Source organism: Python bivittatus, unplaced genomic scaffold (assembly GCF_059951505.1).
Source record: "Python bivittatus isolate LINGU-HERP-01145 unplaced genomic scaffold, Pbiv_v1 ctg000580_np1212, whole genome shotgun sequence".
Taxonomy (NCBI): domain Eukaryota; kingdom Metazoa; phylum Chordata; class Lepidosauria; order Squamata; family Pythonidae; genus Python; species Python bivittatus.
The window spans coordinates 7,163,361-7,185,457 of record NW_028277087.1 but is presented as its reverse complement, the minus strand read 5'-3'; the positions used below and the strand labels follow the sequence as shown (position 1 = coordinate 7,185,457).

The 22,097-nt window shown below is 38.8% G+C and overlaps 1 protein-coding gene across 4 annotated transcripts in view; it reads left to right on the top strand.

Moving 5' to 3' along the window:
* The window catches only part of DOT1L (DOT1 like histone lysine methyltransferase), an 81,223-nt gene that overhangs the window by 5,933 nt on the left and 53,193 nt on the right, over positions 1–22,097 (top strand). For 3 of the 4 annotated variants that reach the window (XM_088149464.1, XM_088149462.1, XM_088149465.1), the window contains exons 2-5: positions 9,923–9,966; positions 13,741–13,815; positions 19,476–19,539; positions 20,247–20,475. In XM_088149464.1, the coding sequence (XP_088005590.1) occupies positions 9,923–9,966; positions 13,741–13,815; positions 19,476–19,539; positions 20,247–20,475 (412 nt within the window). The remainder of the gene's footprint in view (positions 1–9,922; positions 9,967–13,740; positions 13,816–19,475; positions 19,540–20,246; positions 20,476–22,097) is intronic. The other variant, XM_088149463.1, reaches the window with a different exon arrangement.

The following is a 22,097-nucleotide window of genomic DNA, read 5'->3' as shown; positions in this document are numbered from 1 at the left end:
GGGCAGCAAAGTGGGAATTGACTGTGTTATATACAGCAGGTGACGAGAGTGTTCCATGCAAGAGGCCAGGTTTGAATTCTTTGGCAACAGGACAACTCAGGACTGGGGAAGATATTTCAGTTTCTTAGAGGGGTATCCCCTCATACACAGTGCTATCTTACAGTTTTCTGCAAACATAGCACAGTTTCTGATAACATAGCCTCTTTGCAAGATGGAGCATATATGTTAGCACTTATTCCATTTAGACCTAAGATTGCACAAGACACTATACAGGTCTTCCAGGGTTGTTGTTTTTTTTTACAGTGCGGCAAACTGTTTCTCTAAATCATGATTGATTCTAGCCTGATCTAGGCAGATCTCCTAGATCACTGAAAGGTTTCTACCAGTCCTGGTAATAAAAGAGTTGTAAAACAGAGAAGCAGAATATTAAACTTTGGACCTTTGTTTGCCTAGTATGCATTATGCTACTAAGTTACCAGCAAGGATTTGTTTGTATGTTGGATTATTTCAAGTTCCAAATTCATACAAGCTGCCAGTTATATTGGCAGGGCCTGTTAGAAACTCAGAAGATAGTATTTTTTCAGTGGCTAAGGGTGGAGCTTCAGTGCCTTGTTCCCTCTCATTGCTATCGTCCAAGGCTATCCAGAATAGCCAAGTAGCTAAGCTGTTTATTATAATTGTGCTTCATTCTTCTTTCAAAGAGCTCATGACAGTGAATAGATCCTTCTTTTTTCCCCTCCCCCCCCATTCCTTGTGAAGTAACATAGTTTAAGAGAGGAAGTTTGCCCTAGTGGAGCTTCATGGTTGAATGAGGATTTGAACAAAATTCTCCCCAATGGTAGTCCAACACTGGCTTTTTTATTCCCTGCTCCTTTTCTTAGATGTCAAGTTGGGCTGGAATTATTAGTAATAGTTGGGGTTTCTTAAAAAAAGTTTAAAAAGCCAATGTATGACTCTACATACCTGCAGAGTTTACTGGATAAGCTATGTGTGCATCATAGTGATAAAACTGGGACTGCTAGAGACAGTTATATTTGCATAATTGCTTAGCTGACAGAGGGAAGGCTGGTGTCTCGATATTGGTTGTTAAGAGCTTGGGAGGATGATGTGAAATGTGTATTCCCCTGCAAAGCTAATTAAGGCTGTGGAAGGAGGGTGTCTTAGTGTTCCAGATGCAATCCTCCCACTGGCTTTCATGTCAAAGTGAACGTGTGTGACTCTGCCTCCCACCTTCTGGTTTCCTGAAAAGGAATGTAAAGGGTTTTCTGATGAATCAGAAGTGAGTATTTTTTATCTGAGTAAGATGATTCTTACAGGGATGAATAATCCTTCCCATCCCCCTCACTGACTCAGAAAATATTTTCTGTAGTTGACCTCTGGCATTTAAAGGATCTGTATTTGAAGTAGAAGTGGGGTTTTTGTTATATTATTTCTTGCCATTTGTGAAGTGCTTCCTGCCTTTTGCAGTGATAAGCAAGCAAGAGGGGTTAGAGATTATTTATGTTCTGCATAATCACTGGGGCTAAAAGTCTATTTCAGTGGATGCCTTCTAAGGCAGTAGGAGTATATATTTCTTCCATTGAGGATAGCAAAAAAAGAAGAAAAAAAAGCTTTGAATGAAATTCAGGTCTTGGATACATCTATGCAATTTTCTTGCAATAGTAATAGTATGGAAATGGCTTGCTACTGACTTTTTCCAGGATGTTTTTTGACTTCCCAGACTAAATTACAGCTCTGGTGTTCTCATGTAGTCTCCCCTCCAAGTACAAGCCTGGCCTGACCCTTTTTAGTATCTGAGTCCAGACCAGGTCAGCTGGAAGCTGCCACCCGCTGAGCCTGAGAATAGCAATAGTTGGCTGGAAATCAGACTATTCACAAGTTATTCTATGAACTCTACTTCCCCAGGATATATATATTCAGGTCTATTCAAAGATATGTTTCAGGATTCCCTCAGAGAATATTGTAAGTTCTTCAGTTGGAAAATCAGTAAAAGAGAAAGATAACTACTTAAAGTTTTCTTCATCTACAAGCTCCAGCAGAAAGAGAGAGTGGATGACTTCAGCTTTGCTTTAAGTCAATGAAGGATAGTGATAAGGCCCAATACCCTTGACTGAACTTTACCAACTCTTGATTATACTCTAAAATTGTCTGTAATACACAGGTATTATTTGAGAGGTTTTGAGGGATTTATGAGCTAACACCATATAGTAGTGATGTTATGGTTCATGGATGGAGTGAAAAGGGAGCAGTGAAGGGTTAGCTAAAATTTCCAGAATGTAGAGATTCTTATTTGTGGTTGCCTGATTATTGACTGGGAATTATAAATTTTGGTAATATTTATTCCATAATACCATCTTGAGTGATATAGGTAGTCCTTGCTTAGCGCCTGCAGTTGGGACTGGCTAAATCACATGACTGCAACAGGCTTACAACCTTACTTCTCCTTCAGTTGTTAAGTGAAGCACCACAGTTGCTAAATGAAATATCACATGACTGTGATTTACAATTTTATTTCCACCTTCTCTATTAACTCTGCTTGTCTCAAGCCAGTGGCGGTCATGTGATCACGAGATTCTGCAAAGGTCGTAAATGCAAGAATTAGTCGCAAAGCTGTTTTTTTACACCATCGTAACTTCAAACAGTCGCTAAACAAGGCAGTCGGTAAGCGAGGACTACTTGTAATGTTGAGTGTTTAAATAATGAAAAAGCTTGACTATCTTATTACATTTTTAAACCATCAGCAATTTGAGGTGTAACATTTGTATATGAGATACTGCCTACTCCCAGGAGAATCTGTCTGTTCTTTGATGAGGAAGGGAGCTGTTCGATGGGCATTTGGAATGCAGTATAGTGTTAAACTGAACTGGGATTAGGAGCATTCACAAATGACCTCGGGACAAACAGAATGTGCACTTTATTTATCAAATTTGTCACTGCCCATCTTGTTAAAAAGCGGCTCTGGGTAATTGGGATAAAATCTATTAAAATATAATATAAAAACAGTCTTAAAAATAATAAATAACTTCCAAGAATGATGGTATTGGCGAATAACTCAGGGAGTGACATCAGGGTGCCAGCCACCCCTAGTATTGATTAAAGCTCCTATCGCCCCATGCAAGCTGGCAGAGCCAGATTTTAAATCCTTTCTGGAAAACCAAGAGGGTAGAGGCCTGCTGAACCTTTGGGGGGAGAATATTCCAAAGGGCGGGGCCCATGGCCAAGAAGGCTTTCCTCCTGGGCCCAGCCAGCCGACATTCTCTCACTGACGGGGTCCGCAGCATGCCCTCTCTGCCTGTCCGGGTCGGACGGGTTGATGTGATGTGATGGGGGTGAGACAGTCCCTCAGGTAACCTGGACCCATGCTGGGCTTTTAAAGTGATAACCAATACCTTGAATTGGGCCTGGAAGCAAACTGGCACCCAATGCAACTCCCGCAGCAAAGATGTTATATTTGCCATCCTAGGGGCACCCAAGATTGTCTGCGAACCAACTGTAGCTTCTGGATACCCTTCAGGGGTAGCCCTGTGTAGGGCACATTGCAATAGGCTAACTGAGAAATGACCAGGGCATGAGTGACTGATGGGAGAACCTCCTGATCCAGGAAGGGATGTAACTGGCGTACCACACGGACGTGGGCAAAGCCCCTCCTGGCCACGACTGCAACCTGCTCCTTGAGCAGGAGTCGTGAGTCCAGGAGGACCCCCAAATTACGCACCAGATCTGTCTGAGGCAGTGCAACCCTGTCCAAAACCAAAGATGGTAAATTCCCGGATACAGAGGGACCTCCAGTCCACAGCCACTCCATCTTACGAGGGTTCAGCTGAGCCTGTTGCACCCCATCCAGACCCCCACAGCCTCCAGGCACCGCAAAAGGGTGGTCACGGCATCACCCAGGTCACCCAGGATGGAGATGTATAACTGGGTATGATCTGCATATTGATGATACCTCATCCCATAGTGGTGGATGATCTCACCCAGTGGTTTCATGTAGATGTTAAAAAGGAGCAGAGAAAGTACCAAACCTTGTGGCACTCCACAGTGGAGGGGCCACGGGCTGGACCTCTCGCTCCCAATAAACACCGATTGGGATCGATCTTGGAGGAAGGAAGAGAACCAGTACAAAACTGTGCTGCCCACTCCCAACTCTCCAAGTCAACCCAAAAGGATACCATGGTTGATAGTATCAAAAGCTGCCAAGAGGTCAAGAAGAGCAAGGATGATTGCACTACCCCCATCCTGCTCCCACCAAGATCATCCATGAGTGCGACCAATGCTGTTTCTGTCCTGAATCTGGGCCTGAAACCTGACTGAAAAAGGTCCAGATAATCCGCTTCCTCCAGGATCCTCTGGAGCTGCAACGCCACCATCTTCTCAACTATCTTCCCTAAAAAGGGGAGGTGGGAGACTGGATGAAAATTGTCCAATATGGTAGAATCCAGTGATGGTTTCTTGAGGAGGGCATGCACCAGTGCCTCTTAAAGGCAGCTGGAAACACTTCCTCCCTCAAGGATGAATTCACCATCGCCTGGACCCGCCTACATGTCACCTCCCGAGTAGCCTTAACCAGCCAGGAGGGACTAGTTGACAAGTAGTGGCATTGACAGTCCAGAGGACCCTGTCCATTCCTTGGGTCCAACAGGATCAAACTGTTCCCAAATAACAGGGTATGTCCATACCCTGGGCATCTCTACAGACTATGCCCCACGCTTGGCATCCAACTGGGACTGAATGCAAATGATTTTATCCTCGAGATGTCTAGAAAACTCCTCTAGGCATCTGAAGGATCACTTTAGAAGTTTTCCAGATAAATACATGCATCATGTTGTTCTGTTTTGCGGTAAATAATTTTATGCATTCAGGGAAAGAAGTAAGAAATATTAAGTCAAAGAAATAAAGGCATGAGATGCGAAAATATAGTCAAATCTAGTTTGCATCAATACAGTTCACTACATCTCTCCATACCTTTCTGTTCTTGCAGATCATTTGCTTTACCATGTTCATGCTTCATGCATTGCCTTTTGTTATTTGTTGGAAATATTCCTATTACATCAAATAATGAACAATCTTTTGGTGACCAGGGCTCCAATTAATCTTTTTGCAGGGCTGTAATTATGTCCAGGGCAATAAAGTAGGTCTGTATCATGTGTGGGCAGAACCAGGGCTGTATGTTTGTCAGGGATGTCCCTTTTTTTAAAACACTGTGTTAAGAAAATGTGAGCAATTATATTGCAATTTCCTTGTATTTTCCACCTCCGGTTTCAAAATGGTAGTAAAGAAAGGGCCGCAGGAGAGAGTACAGAAAAAGGCTTAGGGTTACATTTAGCGCAGGATCTGGAAGTAAGCCATCCTTGTTCTTGTCCCTGAAAATAAATACTTTATCAATTGATGGAGCCACATCTGAATTTTTTTTCTATATTGTTTTATTTTTTATATTACCTTCTACCTGCCTCTAACATATGATTGGCTGCTGATGTGACAAAATACTTGCTTCTCTTTACATTACTTGGCAACTCATACTTTTACAATAAAAATAGTTTTTTAGCTGAAAAAAAATTCCTATATATGTTTCTTTGTTCATTGGTCCTAATATAGAAACCGAAGTTTGGAGATAGGACGGATTAATTTAAATCAGAGCAATTAAAAAGTCTGATTCAAATAATAACTTAAATTAAGTTTTCCAATTCTGTATTTCCTAAAGTAATGGTTCCTAAAGTTTGATCCACAGTGGTGCTACAAGTGAAGTCTAGCTCATGTGGCAAAAGAGAAATAAAAATTATTTTTAAAATGTAGCAAGAATCTCAGAAGACAGCTAATGTTATTTGTTTATTTAGTTGTGTATGCCTCCAAATCCAAACAGACCCATGAGAACACAAATATCTCATTAGGTTTGGTCATTTAAAAAAAAAATATATATATACAGTATTGGTAATTTTGGGGTCTTGTAGACACATCCAAGGGAGGACACTTGTGCCATAACGTCGGTAGGTGATGTCAACCCTCCCAGATAGACCAGACAGGAAACACGACCAGATGAGCTAATTCTACTTTATTGTAAGACTACATTAACAGAAACTTGCAAGTCTGAAAGTAGAAATCTCCCACCGTCTCCTTTACAGCCTGAGAAGCTAGGGAGGATCCCTTCTGAGCCTCTTTCTCGACCCATTATGCAGCTGCAGGCTATGCCCTCTCTTATCTGATCATTCCCTAGATAGCGTCTCTTTGCCCTGTTTCTCAAAGTCTTTCTCACATACCGTTACAGGTACCATGTTACCAGCCCTTAGTTTAGTGGCTCCTAAAAGCTTTAAATAATGATGTAGTGATCCACATAAAGAAAATGGTTGGGAGTTGCTGACTAAAGAATAACATATCTTCCCAGCATGGGAAAAGGAGTTTTCCAGTTGACCCTGTTGCCAAGTCAAAAGTTGTGATTGGTAGTCTTCTCAATTTCCCTTATCTGTTAAGCTCCCCACCCAGGGAGCTTTCTGGCTTGAATACCCTAAATAACATATTTCTGGCTTTTCTTAAAACTGTGATTTCCTAGGCAGATTAGAGCAACTTATTTTCATCATGTGAAACTGAAACGCCAATGTTTCTTAGGGATAATATAATAAATTTGAGAAATGATCAAAGTGTTTCTTTATTCTAGGGAAACTTCCTTTAACTCAATTGTAGGCGTATTGATTCTATTAAGAAATAAAATATATTACCAATATCCTTATATTTAAGTTATGCTTGTCTGGTTATTCTATAAGAAACATAATATTTACATCTTAAAAATAAATGTAATATAAATTAAATACATTATTTTTTAAAAAAAACATTGATTTTTATCAATTTCTCACTTAAAGCTCACCCCTAATTTGGAAAGAGTGACATTTTAATCTTCTGAAAATTACAGAGAACTATTACAGTACTATTACAAAGATTTTCATGTGACTCATATGCTGTTTGGTTCCAATTTATCTGAAAGTCTTTGTATACAGCTGTTCACATGATCTTCTGTTAGAGTTCTTCACAATATATGAATAGAAAATCAGAGGGAGGAGCTATGTGCCCTGCATAACGTAAGGGATGAAGATGTTCAGTAGAGTTCTGCATACCACGTAGCTACTTCAGTTCTTGAATACTTTAGATAATGGTTCAAAATCTGTTCTGGTTCAAGAAAAAAATAGGTTGTTTTTGTTTTAAATTTGATTTGATGTCTTTTTATTTTATGTAGAATGTATGTCCGTCTAGTTTGTTGAATCTAGTCTGTATCCAGTGTCTTAGGCAGAGAAAGATATCGCTTCATCACTTGCTACTTGAAATAAATTAACTGAAAATGCAGACGCCTAAGAGCAGAACATCTGGAAGCAAATTTTCCCATCAAACACCTCTTCTAACTTTCTAATATTATCCTTTTCCATTGGAATTCCTTCATATTCTTGTATAGCATGTGGTTAAAATACTGAGCTATGAGTCAAGATATTCCCATTTCTAATTTCACCGCTGTCTTGAATTCACTAGGAATATGGAAAGCTTAATCTTTTTAAATTCAATAAAGAGATCATGTGTTAATTTCTATTTCTTTCTCCCTAAAAGAACAGTTGAAATGAAAAGGAAGCAGAAGCAAGGGCTATTCTTTTGCATAGCATAAGAATTTTAGAAGAATCTTGTCTTTTTTTAATATCATTTTTATTAAGAATTTTGATTATAATAGTAAAATCTAATATAAACTTAAAGAAAGAAAAGAGAACAGAAAGGAGTAAAAAGTGCAAGAAAAAGAAAGAGAGAAGAAAAAGTAAGAATATAATAAAGAGAAAATAAATATATAAAGTGACTTTCAACCTTCATCACAAGTATAAACAAATTTAGTGACTCTTCACCTCTCCTAAGATTACAAACGCGTATCTCTTCATCCCATATCCCATTTCTTATCTATAAACAAATCCATAAAGCATCATCTTTTCAGTCCTGGTGTCAGCAGAACGTCCATAAAGGGTCGCCAGAAGTAACAACATGTCTTATTTTAACCTTGATCAAATAAACCAACTTTATATTCCTTCCTTTTACTTCTAACAGTCTTAATCTTTAGTTCATTCAAGTATTGTAGGATTTGATTTCTCCTCATTTCTTCTTTGTCCCATTGCACAGAGTTCTTCAAGGCTTTAACAAGCCTCTTTTGTAAATCTAATAATAAAAAATTATCCAGGTCACTCTCTTACTTTATCATTTGTATTTCCCTTTTAAATTTTAAAACCTCAGCCAGTTTATTTTGTAAATCCAGTGAAACATCCTTTTCTAAGTCATTATCTTGGCTTGTCAGTTGTAAATCTACCTTCGACACCATCTCTATCTTGCCATATAACATTTGTTCTACATCTGTCATTTCTTCAATAACATAATCTATCTATAGAAGCAGACATCATTACTGACATTGTTGATATTGTGGCTACTATTTTCTGATTCCATTCTTCAAAAGTCTCTTTCAATATTTTCATTGTTATAATGTTTTGCAACATTTTACAAGCTTGTAAATCTTTCCTCTACCTAAAAACTTTAGTCCCCTCTAGTGTCCAATTTTTGAAATCATGAAATTGCTTATCTTTGTTTTGTCTTGTGAAAACCAAAACAGAATCTATTTCCCACAAGAAACTGTTCTTTATAATTAATTCCAAAATCTGACTGTAAAAGTTTCAATATTCCAATTTTATCTTGGCCCTTAGTCTATTTATAACTTTCTAAGATCAAAATCTTATTTACCTTTTTGCTGTATATTTCAGATTCTTTAAATTCTGAAGCTTATGATTAAATTTTTCTTTCATTCAGAATTGAAGGCAGACTTACCCTCAAACTTGTTATTTGGAAGGTCTCTAATAGTTTAGAAGTAGTTAATGAGCAATTTCCGAAAGTGATTAGAAAGTGAGGTTTGTGAACTTAGTGTCCTTTAAAAGTTTCCGCTGTGGTTGCAAGCAAGATGGCTAATCCCATCGTCTCCTGGTGCTCAACCTGTGGAAAACTGCTGTCCTGCAGTCTCCTCACGTGGAGGAGCCATCTGGAGTGTATGCAGGTGATTTGCAGTCCTCTCATTAGCCCGAGAGGTTCCAAGGAACCAGTCTACTCACCAGTTCCTTGGCCTCGCCAGTCATCAGCTCCACTTTCGCTGAGCTGTCTTCAGTTCGCCATACCTCCCCTGGAAGTCATCAAGAATCTTGTTGGTTTTGACTAAGGATCCAACTAATCCATCTTTCTGCTTTCCACAACAATCAAGCAGTTCCCCGCAACAGCCCCACAGATGATACAAATGTTACAGCTCACCCTTACTGTCTTTCTCTAGCATCTGGAAATCAGAGGTTGGCTTCTTCGAAATATGAAAGTTCTATATAGACATCATGACAAGCATTGGTTTCTACTCTTCTATGTTACCATATAAAAAGTACATATTTTTTGACATGCTGCATACAAAATTTGAAGTTAAACTTATCATACACTTTTATTTAGCTTGCTGTCAGGATGAGATAAAATTGGCCTTGGGAGTGGAGCTGGCTTCTCTGTTCCACTGATACAGAATGCAACTGGTAGTATTTAGCATAGCTTTCCTAAAACTGTTCCTCTAGACGTGTTGGATTATAACTCCTATTATCATCCAATGGTGCCCTGGAATAGAATTGCAGTAGGCTGATCTAGTATTGCATAGAAGCTGCAAAATGAATAGTTTTCACACAAATGTGTTATTAGTTGGGGAAAAATAGGAAGCATAGAATTTGTGTTGTGTTATTTTTAACAAAATGTTTTAATAAAACAGGTTAAGTTTCCTTTCTCTGGATTTGCAAGTGATGAGATGTTTGTTAAAGCAAATGACTCTTGTACTGACAGCCAACATAGATGATATCACTTCCTAGATGTCCTGAAGCCACCTCTTTCTGTTTTTTTGTTGTTTCAGGACAAACACCATGATGCTGCTCACGAAATCATTGAGACAATTCGGTAGGTGTTAAGGCAAATATGCATTGCAAAGCACTCTCTCTGCTTTTTTCTCCCCCTGACCCTCCCAGGGCTGCATCTCAAAGCAGCAAGTGAGTCTTCTGATAGGGAAGAGATGAAGAATGGAAACTTGGTTCTTGTTAGGATTCTATACTTGGTGTGTAATCTCAAATTCTTATGATATGGTATGCTTTTCTGTATAGACTTAAAATACCATTTCTGGGTTCCATTAAAAAATAATGGAATGTAGGAATATAGGACTGGTTCATATATTGCAGTAAACCATGATTTTGATATCCTAGTTTGGTGGGCTGGATGATGGTACCAAACCAGAAATTATGGTGAACAAACTATTTGGCCAAGGTTACACAACATCTTAATCCAAAAACAAATCCCATTATGATATAGTTATGCTGTATGCATCTAGTCACAGCCTGACTTAGCATAAGGCAGCCTGTGTCTTCTCCTGGTCTAGTGTTGCCTACTCTAACTGCAGCTGTAGAGTTTCCAGCAAAAGTCTGTCATATTACCTGCAGTCTGATTCCTATAACTGGATATTTCAGGATTGGACCAGGGACTATTCACATATAAATTCTATGCTCTGCATTTGAGCTATACTCTTTTCCAGTTGAGGACACTGTTCAGTGTTTCCCAGTGCCAAGAATAACCGCATATCAGTGCATAGGTCCAAGGGCGATCATGTACTTCAGTCACTTCAGCTGGTAGTGAGGCAGGTGATGCAATGTGTCACCTTGGTGTTTCCCTCAGTAATTATAGCTGTGCATCTACTTTGGGAATTTGATAGTAGGCAATATACTGGACTTGACTCTCTGTATCCCAGCTTAGAATACATCGCTTGCAGTTTACCCTTCTGTTCTAGGACATAGGGAGGCATGGGATTCTTGTCTGTTCATTGTTCCTGGTTGTGTAGGCCTGGATGCTGGCAGTATTTCTGACTAACCTGCAGGTTGCTCAACTGTACTATAGACTGACTGAAAATGTGCAAGTCTATGCTGTCCTCTGAACAACAGACCTGTTACTGTTCCGTGTGAGGCCTAAAAAGCTTGAAATGCATTCACTATAAAGATTTTCACAACCTGGAAATCAGAGCAGGTCCCTTTGTAACTTTTGCAAACAGCTGGTCAGTTTCTCAGGACTAGGCTTAGAAAAGTAAAATTTGCAGACATTCTGAAACTAGAGGAAAAAGCAGTTTTTTGAGGTCACATTGAAATATATTAGATATGAACTTAACAGATGTGAACATATTTTATAAGTTTAACTTAAAATGAATGTATCATTGACATATTTATGAAATTTACAGGATAAGCTACAGTCTGTACATTTACTCTGTTTAATTAATGGTGCTTATAATTTGAGATATACATAACAGCAACCTTAAAACTATGAACACCCTATTTTTGTTCAGGAGAGAGAAAGGGTGTGCTACAAACTGCTTGCATCATATGTAAAGATCATAATTTTTGCCCTTTGAGAAATAGGGATAAATAAAAGTTGAAAATAAGTTATTATTTAGTATTAAATAATACATTTGAATAAACATAAAGGTACAGTATAAAGGGCTATGAGCATATTTGAAGATATTTTGATGTATTTCTATATACACAAGAATGATTTCTGATGTTTATTTATATGGATATCTGTATGCTAGACATTTTGAGTAAATATTAACATTTTCTCATTTCAAAACAAAATATTTATTGGGAATGTTTTTCTTTATTCATTATTTCTACTGAAGCAGAAGGGGCCATGTAGTCTCTCTGAATTATTTTGCTGTTTTCCCTGAGCCTTTGGGCCAGACATATCCTCCTCAGCATTAATGTCCATGTGCGCCTGTACATGTGTAGGTGCATATTCATACATGCTCCTTTGGCAAGCAGTTGGGAACATTATTATTGATAGGAGGACTTTCTCTGTTAGCCAGTGAAAGCAAGACTGAGATTTTGCCTCAAGAAGAGGAAGCCTTGAGAGAAAGGAGTGCAGTATGTTGCTTTGAATATTAATTGGGCCAGAAAAGATTCAGTCCTTCATGTGTGGAATCACCTATGGACCAATAGCTTGATTTTAGTAGTGCAGCCATGTATCCTAAATAGCTGCTCAGATAATCTCAGCTGGATTCTACCAGAAACTCCCTTCTAGCTATGCCTGTTGTTGTAGCTTTATCTGACTGCATTAAACAGCTTTCTGTCAAAGATCTCAGTGACCCTGTTATGAGTCAGAAATGGCTATCTTGTAGAAAACCACGAAATCAAAGCCTTTAGAGAGCTCCCTTCTTTGCCCCAACGGGATCTGGTTTTAAGTTTCTTGGGCAAGCAGCATTGCCTCATTCCTATTGCTATTGCCTTCTAGCATTGTTGATGCATTTCAGAAGATAGCAGCCTTTTATGGAACCCTGAAGTGAAGGATAAGCTACAAGTTGCCTTGTCCAGTAATGGGCCCCTCTGTCTGACACAACCCAGCTATTTAAAATATTTGTGCTGTATATCAGTTTTTGAGGCCAAGCCTTATCAAGACAGTTTATTGAGAAGAAAGCAAAAACATAAGTATACCTAAGAGTTCCTTTCCTATGTCTTCCATGAACTGGGTGTAATTTGGGTCAAGGGAGATATAATAGAAATAGTGCTTTCCCTTTATGAGGATTCTCTGTGTGCCTCAAGACCTATCACAAATCATGGTCTGACTAATAAGTCAAGCCAGAATTGGCAACTTACTGTACTCAAAGCTAATGACCGTTGCCTCCACAGAAGAGGTAAAGTAATTTGTATGGTTGCCTCTTACCTCACAGTATCTTCTTTTGGCATCACTTCTCCCCACTGTGTTAGCCTGGTATCTCTAGGCTGGAAAAAAAAAACCCACTTTCCAGGGTCTGCATCAGTAGAAAACAACTTCTACTGCTCTTCAAAGCTTTGTTGTTACAGGATGTGCCTACATGAGCTGCTTGTATTGGTTTTTTAAGGGCTGGCTGTTGGGGAGCAAGGATAAAGTGCTTATATCGTGCTGCAGTTTTTTCTGCAATAAGTTATTGCTTGCCACCACAAACATCTATCCTTGCTGATGGTGATAAACGAACATTTTCTATCCTTTAATTTAGACCTCTCCCAGTGAATAACTATCATTTTAGAATTTCCATTACCCCAAACCTTCAGCCTTTACAGCATTCAGTACTGCTGCTGGATTGCAGCATTGCAAAAAACATAAAGCATTGTAAACATCAGAAGGAAGGATTCATACATCAGTAGTTGAACATCTGCTGTGCATGATGAAGTCCAAGATGGCAATCCCTGGCATCTCCAGTTCCAAGGATTTGTGGTAGTGGGCAGGTGGCAGTGGTGGAAATGCCATTTAGTACTGTCAGATTATACCATATTGGTCTCAGTGGACTTGTATTGCACGTTCTTATTTCAAAGATGTGAGAGTAACTGAGCACTTAATATTGCAGGCTAATTATATTGTTCTACATGGCTGTTGTTAAGGAGTGTTCCTGAAATAATATGCATAAAGTTTAACCACTTAACATTTATTTCTTGGAGACTTGAAAATAACTATTAGGCTGAATACTTGACTAGTAAGAATGCTTCTCAGTATTAGTTGAGTAAATCAAAGTAAGTTCTTTCTTCTTAGACTGCCAGTGAGCTGCAGATGATTAATAGTAAATGTATCTGGACTGGCAGGGATTTTTTTAAAAAAACAGAAAGTAATATAGGAACTTTGGAGAGTTGTTTGTAAGGCTAATTGATCTTCTTTGTTTTTGTTTTTCAGGTGGGTCTGTGAAGAAATTCCAGACCTCAAGCTTGCTATGGAAAACTATGTTTTAATTGACTATGATACTAAAAGGTGAGACAGTGAGAATCTGTTTAATTCTTCAATAGGGATAACCTATTATAGCAGGGCTAAATGCAGCAATTAAAGTAGGCTTGTGAATTGCCGCTGCAGTTACAAAAGACATTTGGGTAATTGGTACCTGGCATAGAATTAACCTCAGATGCTGAAAAAATAATTAAAGAATATAAATACTGCTTTTTGGATATTTCTGTTATATTTATTATGAATATAGCAGCTGTTTACATAATACAAGTAATCCTTGGTTAACAATGGCAATTGGGACTGGAATTGCCATTGCTAAGCAATGTGGTCATAAAGTGCGACATCATGTGACCATGCCACTTAGCAACAGCAATTCTGGTAAGGAAGGACCTCACATGACCACAACTTTCGACTTCCTGCAGGCTTCACCAGTGACTTTGCTTGTGGGAAGCTGGCAGGGAATGTCAGAAATCATGATCATGTGACCACAGAGATGCTGCAACGGCCAGAACTCTGAAGATTGGTTGTACTTACCACTTGTTCAGCACAGTTGCAAGTTTGAACAGTCGCTGAATGAGTGGTCGTTAAACGAGGACCACCTGAAATTAGGAAGTTTATTTAGCTTATCATAATTGTGCAGGGTATGAAAGAGTAAAATTTTTAGATGTAATGATGAGCCTTGGGCTCCAATATGGTTTCATTGGCACTAGTATCCCCATAGACACAATTTTGAGTGCTGATAGGATCCATGCCCCACCTGATTCTTTACATTTAAAAACTATATATTTTAATTAAAAATGGAAGTCAGTATGCTAGAAAGCAAAGCACCTCCTGAATATCTTTATTTTCCAGAATGTCTTTATTTTCAGTGATGCCCCAATGACCCAGATGGGCCCCATACAGTTTCTTAGAACCTCAACATGAGTAGCTGCAACAAGGTGGGAGAGTATCAAGAGGAAGGGACAGAGAACATTCTGATAGCCGTTGTCTGAATGGGCAAGCTTCCTCCCATCAGGAAAACATCAGATTACCTATCTTAGTCCAAAGTATATGATAATGCTATAGTAATATATCCCATTAGAAAAGTAAAGATGTCCTCATGTTGAATTCAACTTCTGGTAACTGTATGGACACATCCATGCAGTTTTGTTGGCAACAGTACAGAAGTGGTAGCACAAGGTCGTAGGCACTATAACTGGGGCTACTAACTGCATGTGGAAGAAGCAGCAAGGGGCTTAAAAAGTCCTTGAGAAGAAATGAACCTCAATTGTTGGCAAAGATCTTCATCTTTATCACATCCCACCAAATCTGAATGATAGTTTGGATGCAGGAGAGGGTCTTCTTTGGTTGCAGTTGTGCTTTGCAACTCCCTGCATAACAAGGCTTGTTCTATCCCTCGTTGTCTTCCATTTGGCAAGATGTTTTATTTGCTGAGTTGCAGATTTGACATTTTACCTGAATCCAAAAATATAATTTGTTTTGCATATGTGTTTTATTGGCTTTTTTATTTTTGTTTATTTTGTCAGCATTTTTGAGCATATTTGCTGAAAGGCAGGTAGAAAAATTACTTTAATAAATAGTAGCCACTGCATGAAACCTCCCCCCTCCCCTTTCTTTTCCTTCAGTGATTTGCTGCAAAATATCAAGCAGTAAATGAGTAGCCTAAGCATTGCTACTTTCTGTTTTCTCTCCTAAGGCATTTTTAGTAACCAAAATTGGCATTAATGAAGGCCTTTGAGGGAATCCTGGTTTCATTGTTAGGGGTTGTTCCTTTTCCACTTCAAAGTGAATTGGAAGCAGATGTTACCAAAATAAACCACAGCAGCCTTTTTATTTATATCTCTGTTAGGAGATACGATGCATCTTAAAAATGACTTTGGACCCTTAAGTGTTGTTCTGTTGTGAGTTAATCTGGAGCAGTAGCCTGAAAGATTTCTTTGCTGTACTGCCAAAATAGCCTTAGGGAGCTTTGGATTATCAATTACTCTGCAATTCCAGTCAACACAATCCAAACTGCATCTTTTAGGCAAGGCTGCAGTTAATAAACTTTAGATATCCTATATTTAGAATAATAAAACCATAGAATTGTAGAGCTGGAAGGGACCAATGATCGTTTAGTCCACCCCTCTGTAGTGTGCAGGCCTCTTTTTTAAAGTCTATAATTGGTGTTGTACCTCTAAGAAGTTTTTTTCTTGTATTTATGAAATCTAGATAGCTGCAACTTATATATTCATTTCTTCTGGACATGGTTTCTGTGGCCATGGAAAATAGTTCTTGACCATCTTTCTTGTAGCTTCTCTTTCTGTACCTGAATTTTGCTATCATGTGTCCCCAAAGTCTTCTTTTCCTCACACTAATCATCCCAGCCTGTTCTCACAGGGCATGCCCTCAAGTCCCTGTATCATCTTTGTTGCCATTCTTTGAACTCTCTAACCCATCAAAATCCTTTTGGAAATATGGTGCCCTTAATTGTACAGTATTCCAGGTGTGGTTTCACCAGTGCTGTATAGAGAGGAATAACAACTTCATGTGTCTTTGATACAATGCTTCTTCTAATGCTACACTGCCCTTCTAGCAGCTGTCTCACACACTGCTGACTCATGTTCATTGACAATGACCATACCATACATACTCCTCAGATGTAGTGTTTCCAAGTCATGAACCTCCCATCTTATATGTGTCCTATGTTTTTTTTCCCCTAAATGTAATTACATTTCTCCCAGTTGAATGACATCTTGTTCTTCTCTGTCCAGATTAATTGCAATCTCATTTTGCCATCCTGAGTGTTAGCTGAACTTGCAGTGAAAAAAAGTTATAATTGGCTGTGATTGTTCATAGTAACTTCCTTAACCTGGTGTCTTTCATATTGATCATGATGGCTGTGGAAAATGAAAATTGTGGCCTAACATCTGGAAGGCACCAGGTTCGGGAAAGCTGCTCTAATTCCTTTTCTTTGTTTTTTTAATGGCTAAACAGCCACTTGGGCTTAATTCTGTTAAACCTTTAATTTAAGTTTAATTTAAGCTTTCTTTGTGTAATTTTTTTGGATGAATACCTTGCCTTTAACTCCTAGAAAGCCCGAGTGGCTAACAGTACTGAGGGCTGTGATATGTGTAATTACCACAAGAGAAAAGCAAACGAAATAACAGATACAATTATTAATCTGATCAACCAAGTTAAAGTTTAAACTGCTGTGAAACAAATAGCTTTCAAAGAAACAACAGTACAGTATATATTTAAGGAGACTGTTAAACAGATTTCAGCGAACAGAAGAGTTCTGTCTCATATTCTGATTAAAAGAGGGATAGATAAAATGGAATATACAAAGGAGTCGTTTAACCTGATTTCAGTGGCAAGGCAGGATCCTGCAGCTTTAGGATTTAATTAAGGAGAGCCTAGAAATAAATTTGCAGTCAGCACAGATGAAATAGTAAAGTAGTCACATGTCAATAAATATTCTTTCTTTTTTTTTAACTAACCCTTTCTGCACATATGGTGATTGTTGATTATTTGAACTTCACATATTTTAGCAAGAAGTGGAGAGGTTTAGAGCTTAAGCATTGACCTTAATAGTAAATTCTGGAATGGGGTGGAGGTTGTTTATTTGCATTTTTTGTGGATAAACCGATTGAGTTACTTTGCATGCTATCTTTTCCTCCTGAAATGACAAAATGAGTACTAAATCCTGCATGCCATCTTCAGCCTAATCAAGGACCTATATTAAATATTAAATGGCAGGACTTTGTATCCTTTGCAGCATACATGGGAGTATATTTTCATAGTACAATCTATTTTACTCCATTTTAATTTAATTTAATTTAATTTTAATTCATGAGCCTTCTTTTACAAGAGAAGCAAAACATTTTAACTTTGACAAAGTCTTCATGCATTAATCCTCCAGTACTGAATGCTTCAATACAATACATGGAGGCTGTTATTATGCCTTTAGGGCATTTGTTAATACTATCCCGTTTGTCAATAATTGCACAACATAATGGATATTCTTGGCAAACGAGGTTGCTGTTCATTATCAGTTTAACTGTTTGTGAATATGATGAATCAGTTAATCTGGCAAACATTTCATTCTGATATTTTCTCTTGTGTTTTTCCTCTGTACCTTACTCTTTGAAAGGGACTGCTATTAATGAATGTGTGGGTAGGCACACTTACTAGTTATACTTGTTCTTTTATTAGAATTCTGTGATCTTCCCTGATAGTGCTTCAGTTAGAACATGGCCACTCTTTTGCATTTGAGCCTGTCTTTCCTGGCCCCTGATGTTTAACAACACATCACACTGGAGGACAGATTTGCTCAAGTAACCGCAAGTAGCAACTACAGAGTTGGTTAGCAGCTTCAGATGCAAAGAGGTTTTCCATCTACTGATGTGCCTGTTCTGAACATATGGATTCTAATGTTTATGGAAACTGGCAACACTTGGTAGGTTTCCATATGGAAACTGGCAACACTTGGTACGCATATTTCTGTAGGGAAAGAAAGGTACTTCTGTATTCTCATTGCAAAAGTTAGATAAGCCATTGGGCTCTTTCCAGATAGAGGAGTGTGCTACTGTGTATCCCACTGAGGTATCCTGGGATACCTTTTGAAAAAATAAACACAACAAGAGATAAATTAGTATTGACCACACACCCTTGGGATTAGGCAACAATATTGTTGGCTGTTCAGTTACAAAGACAGTTTTATTGAGGATAGAATTGCTGACATGCTCCAGTATCCTCCCCTGTTGCTTTGGTATAGCTGCACACAAAACAGCTCTTTGCACTGAAGCTTGAAATCTGATTATGCAGTGGGCATGTGACTGCCATGTCCCTCCCTTCTTTCCTCCCCCTTTACCCTCATGTCCTGAAATGATTCTTTAATTCTTTCATCCTCGGTTAAGTTGCCTGGTTTAGAAAAGGACCATTAGTCCAACCAGCTCACATGATGGACCTAGAGCAGCATTCCTTAATCTGGTGCCCTCCAGGTGTTACTGGGATTACAATTTCCAGAATATCCAGATGGTATGGGCATCAGAGGGCACCAAGTTGGAAAACAAGCATCATTTACTTGGACAATCAAATATCCCCTAGGAGAACTTAGACATTAAAGTATTTTGAAATGCTGCTTCTGAAAATCAGAATTATTAGTATGAATAAAGGTGCACCTGTATCCATGCATTTTAATTCTGACATGTTAAGCAATGTACAAGTTAATGAATTGTGCTATCTTAATTGTTTTAAACATTTCAATAAACGTAACTTTCAAATGAAAATTTAATTTTATTTGCAGCCTTAATGCGATCAGTTATATCCTCTTATGTATGAGTGAGCCCCAATGAACTCAATAGAACTAATTTCTGAATGTATGGGACTATGCCACAAGAGTATTTTATTGAAAGTATAAGTATTCCTAGACAAATATTTCAGTTGATTTACTTGTGACCGCTGGGGATTGTTTAGATGTATTCACTGACAAATTATATTTAAATATGTATCCAACATGTTGATTCTATATCATTTAAGGAATTAGAAGATATTTTAGCAAAGCTTTCTGGGGAGTTGCCTGAAGCAACTCCCCAGAAAGTTTAATATAGCTTCTGTAGGATGTTTGTGGCTGGGCAGACTATTGTAAGAATATTGAGAGAATATGTATTTGCTAGCTGATTACTCTTGTTTTTCTGTCTCATTTTTAGCTTTGAAAGTATGCAAAGACTTTGTGACAAATACAACCGAGCTATTGACAGCATTCACCAATTGGTATGTGTTCCTTGCCATTCTGTTGCCATTTTTGCCATCTGTTTGGGCAACTGATTTCAAGGTCAGCAGGCAGTTCAGCTCACTTTACTGACTTACCCTGCCTTTGAATATCAGTACCTAGGGGCATGCATGACAAAGAAGGACTGTTACTTTCATACTTTCCTTATATGCTTTTCAGAAGTAGCTTGTTGGCCAACATAGAAACACATTTCTGGATTGGATGGCTCTGTGGTCTAGTTGGGTTACTTTTATCTTCACCACTAGCAGCAGGAATGCTGAGCAAAGGAAAGAAATAGCTTCAAACCATAGTTTGCCTGCTGTTTAGAAAGCACAGACCATGATGTGTATGATGTCGATTACTTCCAACAATACACTTTGTTAGAATTTTGGTAGCACACATGCTTTTTACTTAACTAAAGTGGGTTAGATGTAAGTTGACCATGCTTATGGTTAATGATTTTATGGGAAGTCTGATAACATGGCAGATAGGCTGCCTGTATATTGAGAAGTCAGGGCAACATAGGTTGCACAGTGAATAATTCACTCAGTTACTTTAACTCTGCCAGCCTACATTTTCCTACTCAAATAATGTTTGTGGTGCTGTTGATGTTATGAACATGGGTTGAGGGGAGTTTTGTGCTTTAAAAGGTGTTTTTGCTATAAAAAACTGTGATTGAGATAAATGGGTTTCTTGTTTCTTTCTTTAGTGGAAAGGAACCACCCAGCCCATGAAACTGAATACCCGCCCTTCCAATGGGCTTCTGCGCCATATCCTACAGCAAGTGTATAACCACTCAGTGACGGATCCAGAAAAACTCAACAACTATGAACCCTTTTCCCCAGAGGTGTATGGAGAGACTTCTTTTGACTTGGTGGCCCAGATGATAGATGAAATAAAAATGACTGAAGATGACCTCTTTGTAGACTTAGGCAGTGGTGAGTGTTCACTGTACAGTTCCCTTTTCTGGCTCTGCTTAAAATAGTTCAAGCAGAATTGTTGTGTTTTGTGAATAACCAGTCCATAATTTGAAATTCATGTTTTCTCACTGGAGATGTTCATTGGCATTTACTTTTTTAATGTCTTGGTGAGCTGCAGTGTTGGTTTCTAATAGACAGTACTGAATTGGAAATATAATTTATTGTAATGCAAAGTTTTGCCTTCAGACTGGAATTGCAAACTATACCAGTTTTCCAATTTTGACTTGATGAAAGCAGGTTATGATTCACAATATCATAATTGTGGTAATTGACATCATCAGTGTTCAACTAAGTTCCTGAGAACCACAAAATGAGGGAGAGTGTGGGAGTGGAGGTGGAAAGAAAAATAATAGCATGTGACATCAAGCTTTGGCCAGCCAATGGTTGTGATATTATGTCTCCAGAATCTGTAGTTTTAGCCAGGTGCATTCATTTTTGACTTTACATCTAGTACTTCTATTTAGAATCTCTAGGTGGCTTCAGGACTATATTCCTCTTGTGAGCTCATGTAGCCTTCTGAGAAGTCCTCAGGTTCATTTTTTAATTTAAGAAAGATCCAAGTTTAATATCTCCTGTAATTGCAAATTTTAAAAGAAGTGTTGCCAGTTTTGACTAAAAGCAGAGCATAAATAAGCCTAAATGGAACCTAGCAGTTGGAGAAGTGGGAACTTTAGTTAATGCAGCTAATAAGGTAGCATTTCTATGACCCTGTCATGGTGGATTCGCCCACCCCCTCTCTGGTTAGCTTTTACCTAGCCCAGGAAAAACAGTGGATGGCTGTTGTGGGTACCTAGGGAGGCTGACCTTCTCCTTGTTATAGAGCAGTTCCCTGTAACACATGGCAAACCCACTGTGAAAGTGAGAGGAATGTTTATTTGTTTATTTATTTATTTATGCAATTTCTATAGCCGCCCATCTCAATCCAAGTGACTCTGAGCAGTGAACAATTTCAATCATTAAAACCATTACAAATTATACATATAGGCAGCCGAGAATTATAATAATTATATTAAAATTAACAGTGCAACAAGGTAACGGCTCCCTAACACTTTCGGGACTCCAGGCTCTGGCACATAGCCAGGTTTTTAAAGCCTTACAAAAGGCTAGCAGGGTTGGGGCCCTCCAGAGCTCCAGAGGAGGAATGTTCCAAAGGGCAGGGGCTACGGCTGAGAAGGCACACCTTCTGGTCCCTGCCAGCCAACATTCCTTGGCTGACGGGATCCGCAGCATCCCCAACCTACTACTCCGAATTGGATGGATAGAAACTATTGGGAGAAGACGGTCCCTTCAGTAACCCAGTCTTAAGCCATGCAGGGCTTTAAAGGTGACAACCAGCACCTTGAATTGCACCTGGAAACACACTGGCAACCAATGCAGCTCCCATAGTACTGGTGTTACATATGCTGTATATCCAGAACCATTTACTACCCGTGCAGCTGCATTTTGCACCAATTGAAGCTTCTGAATGGTCTTCAAGAGCAGCCCCATGTAGAGTGCGTTGCAGTAATCCAAACAGGAGGTAACAAGGGCGTGAGTGACTATGAGGAGAGCCTCCCGGTCCAGGAATGGGTATAACTGGT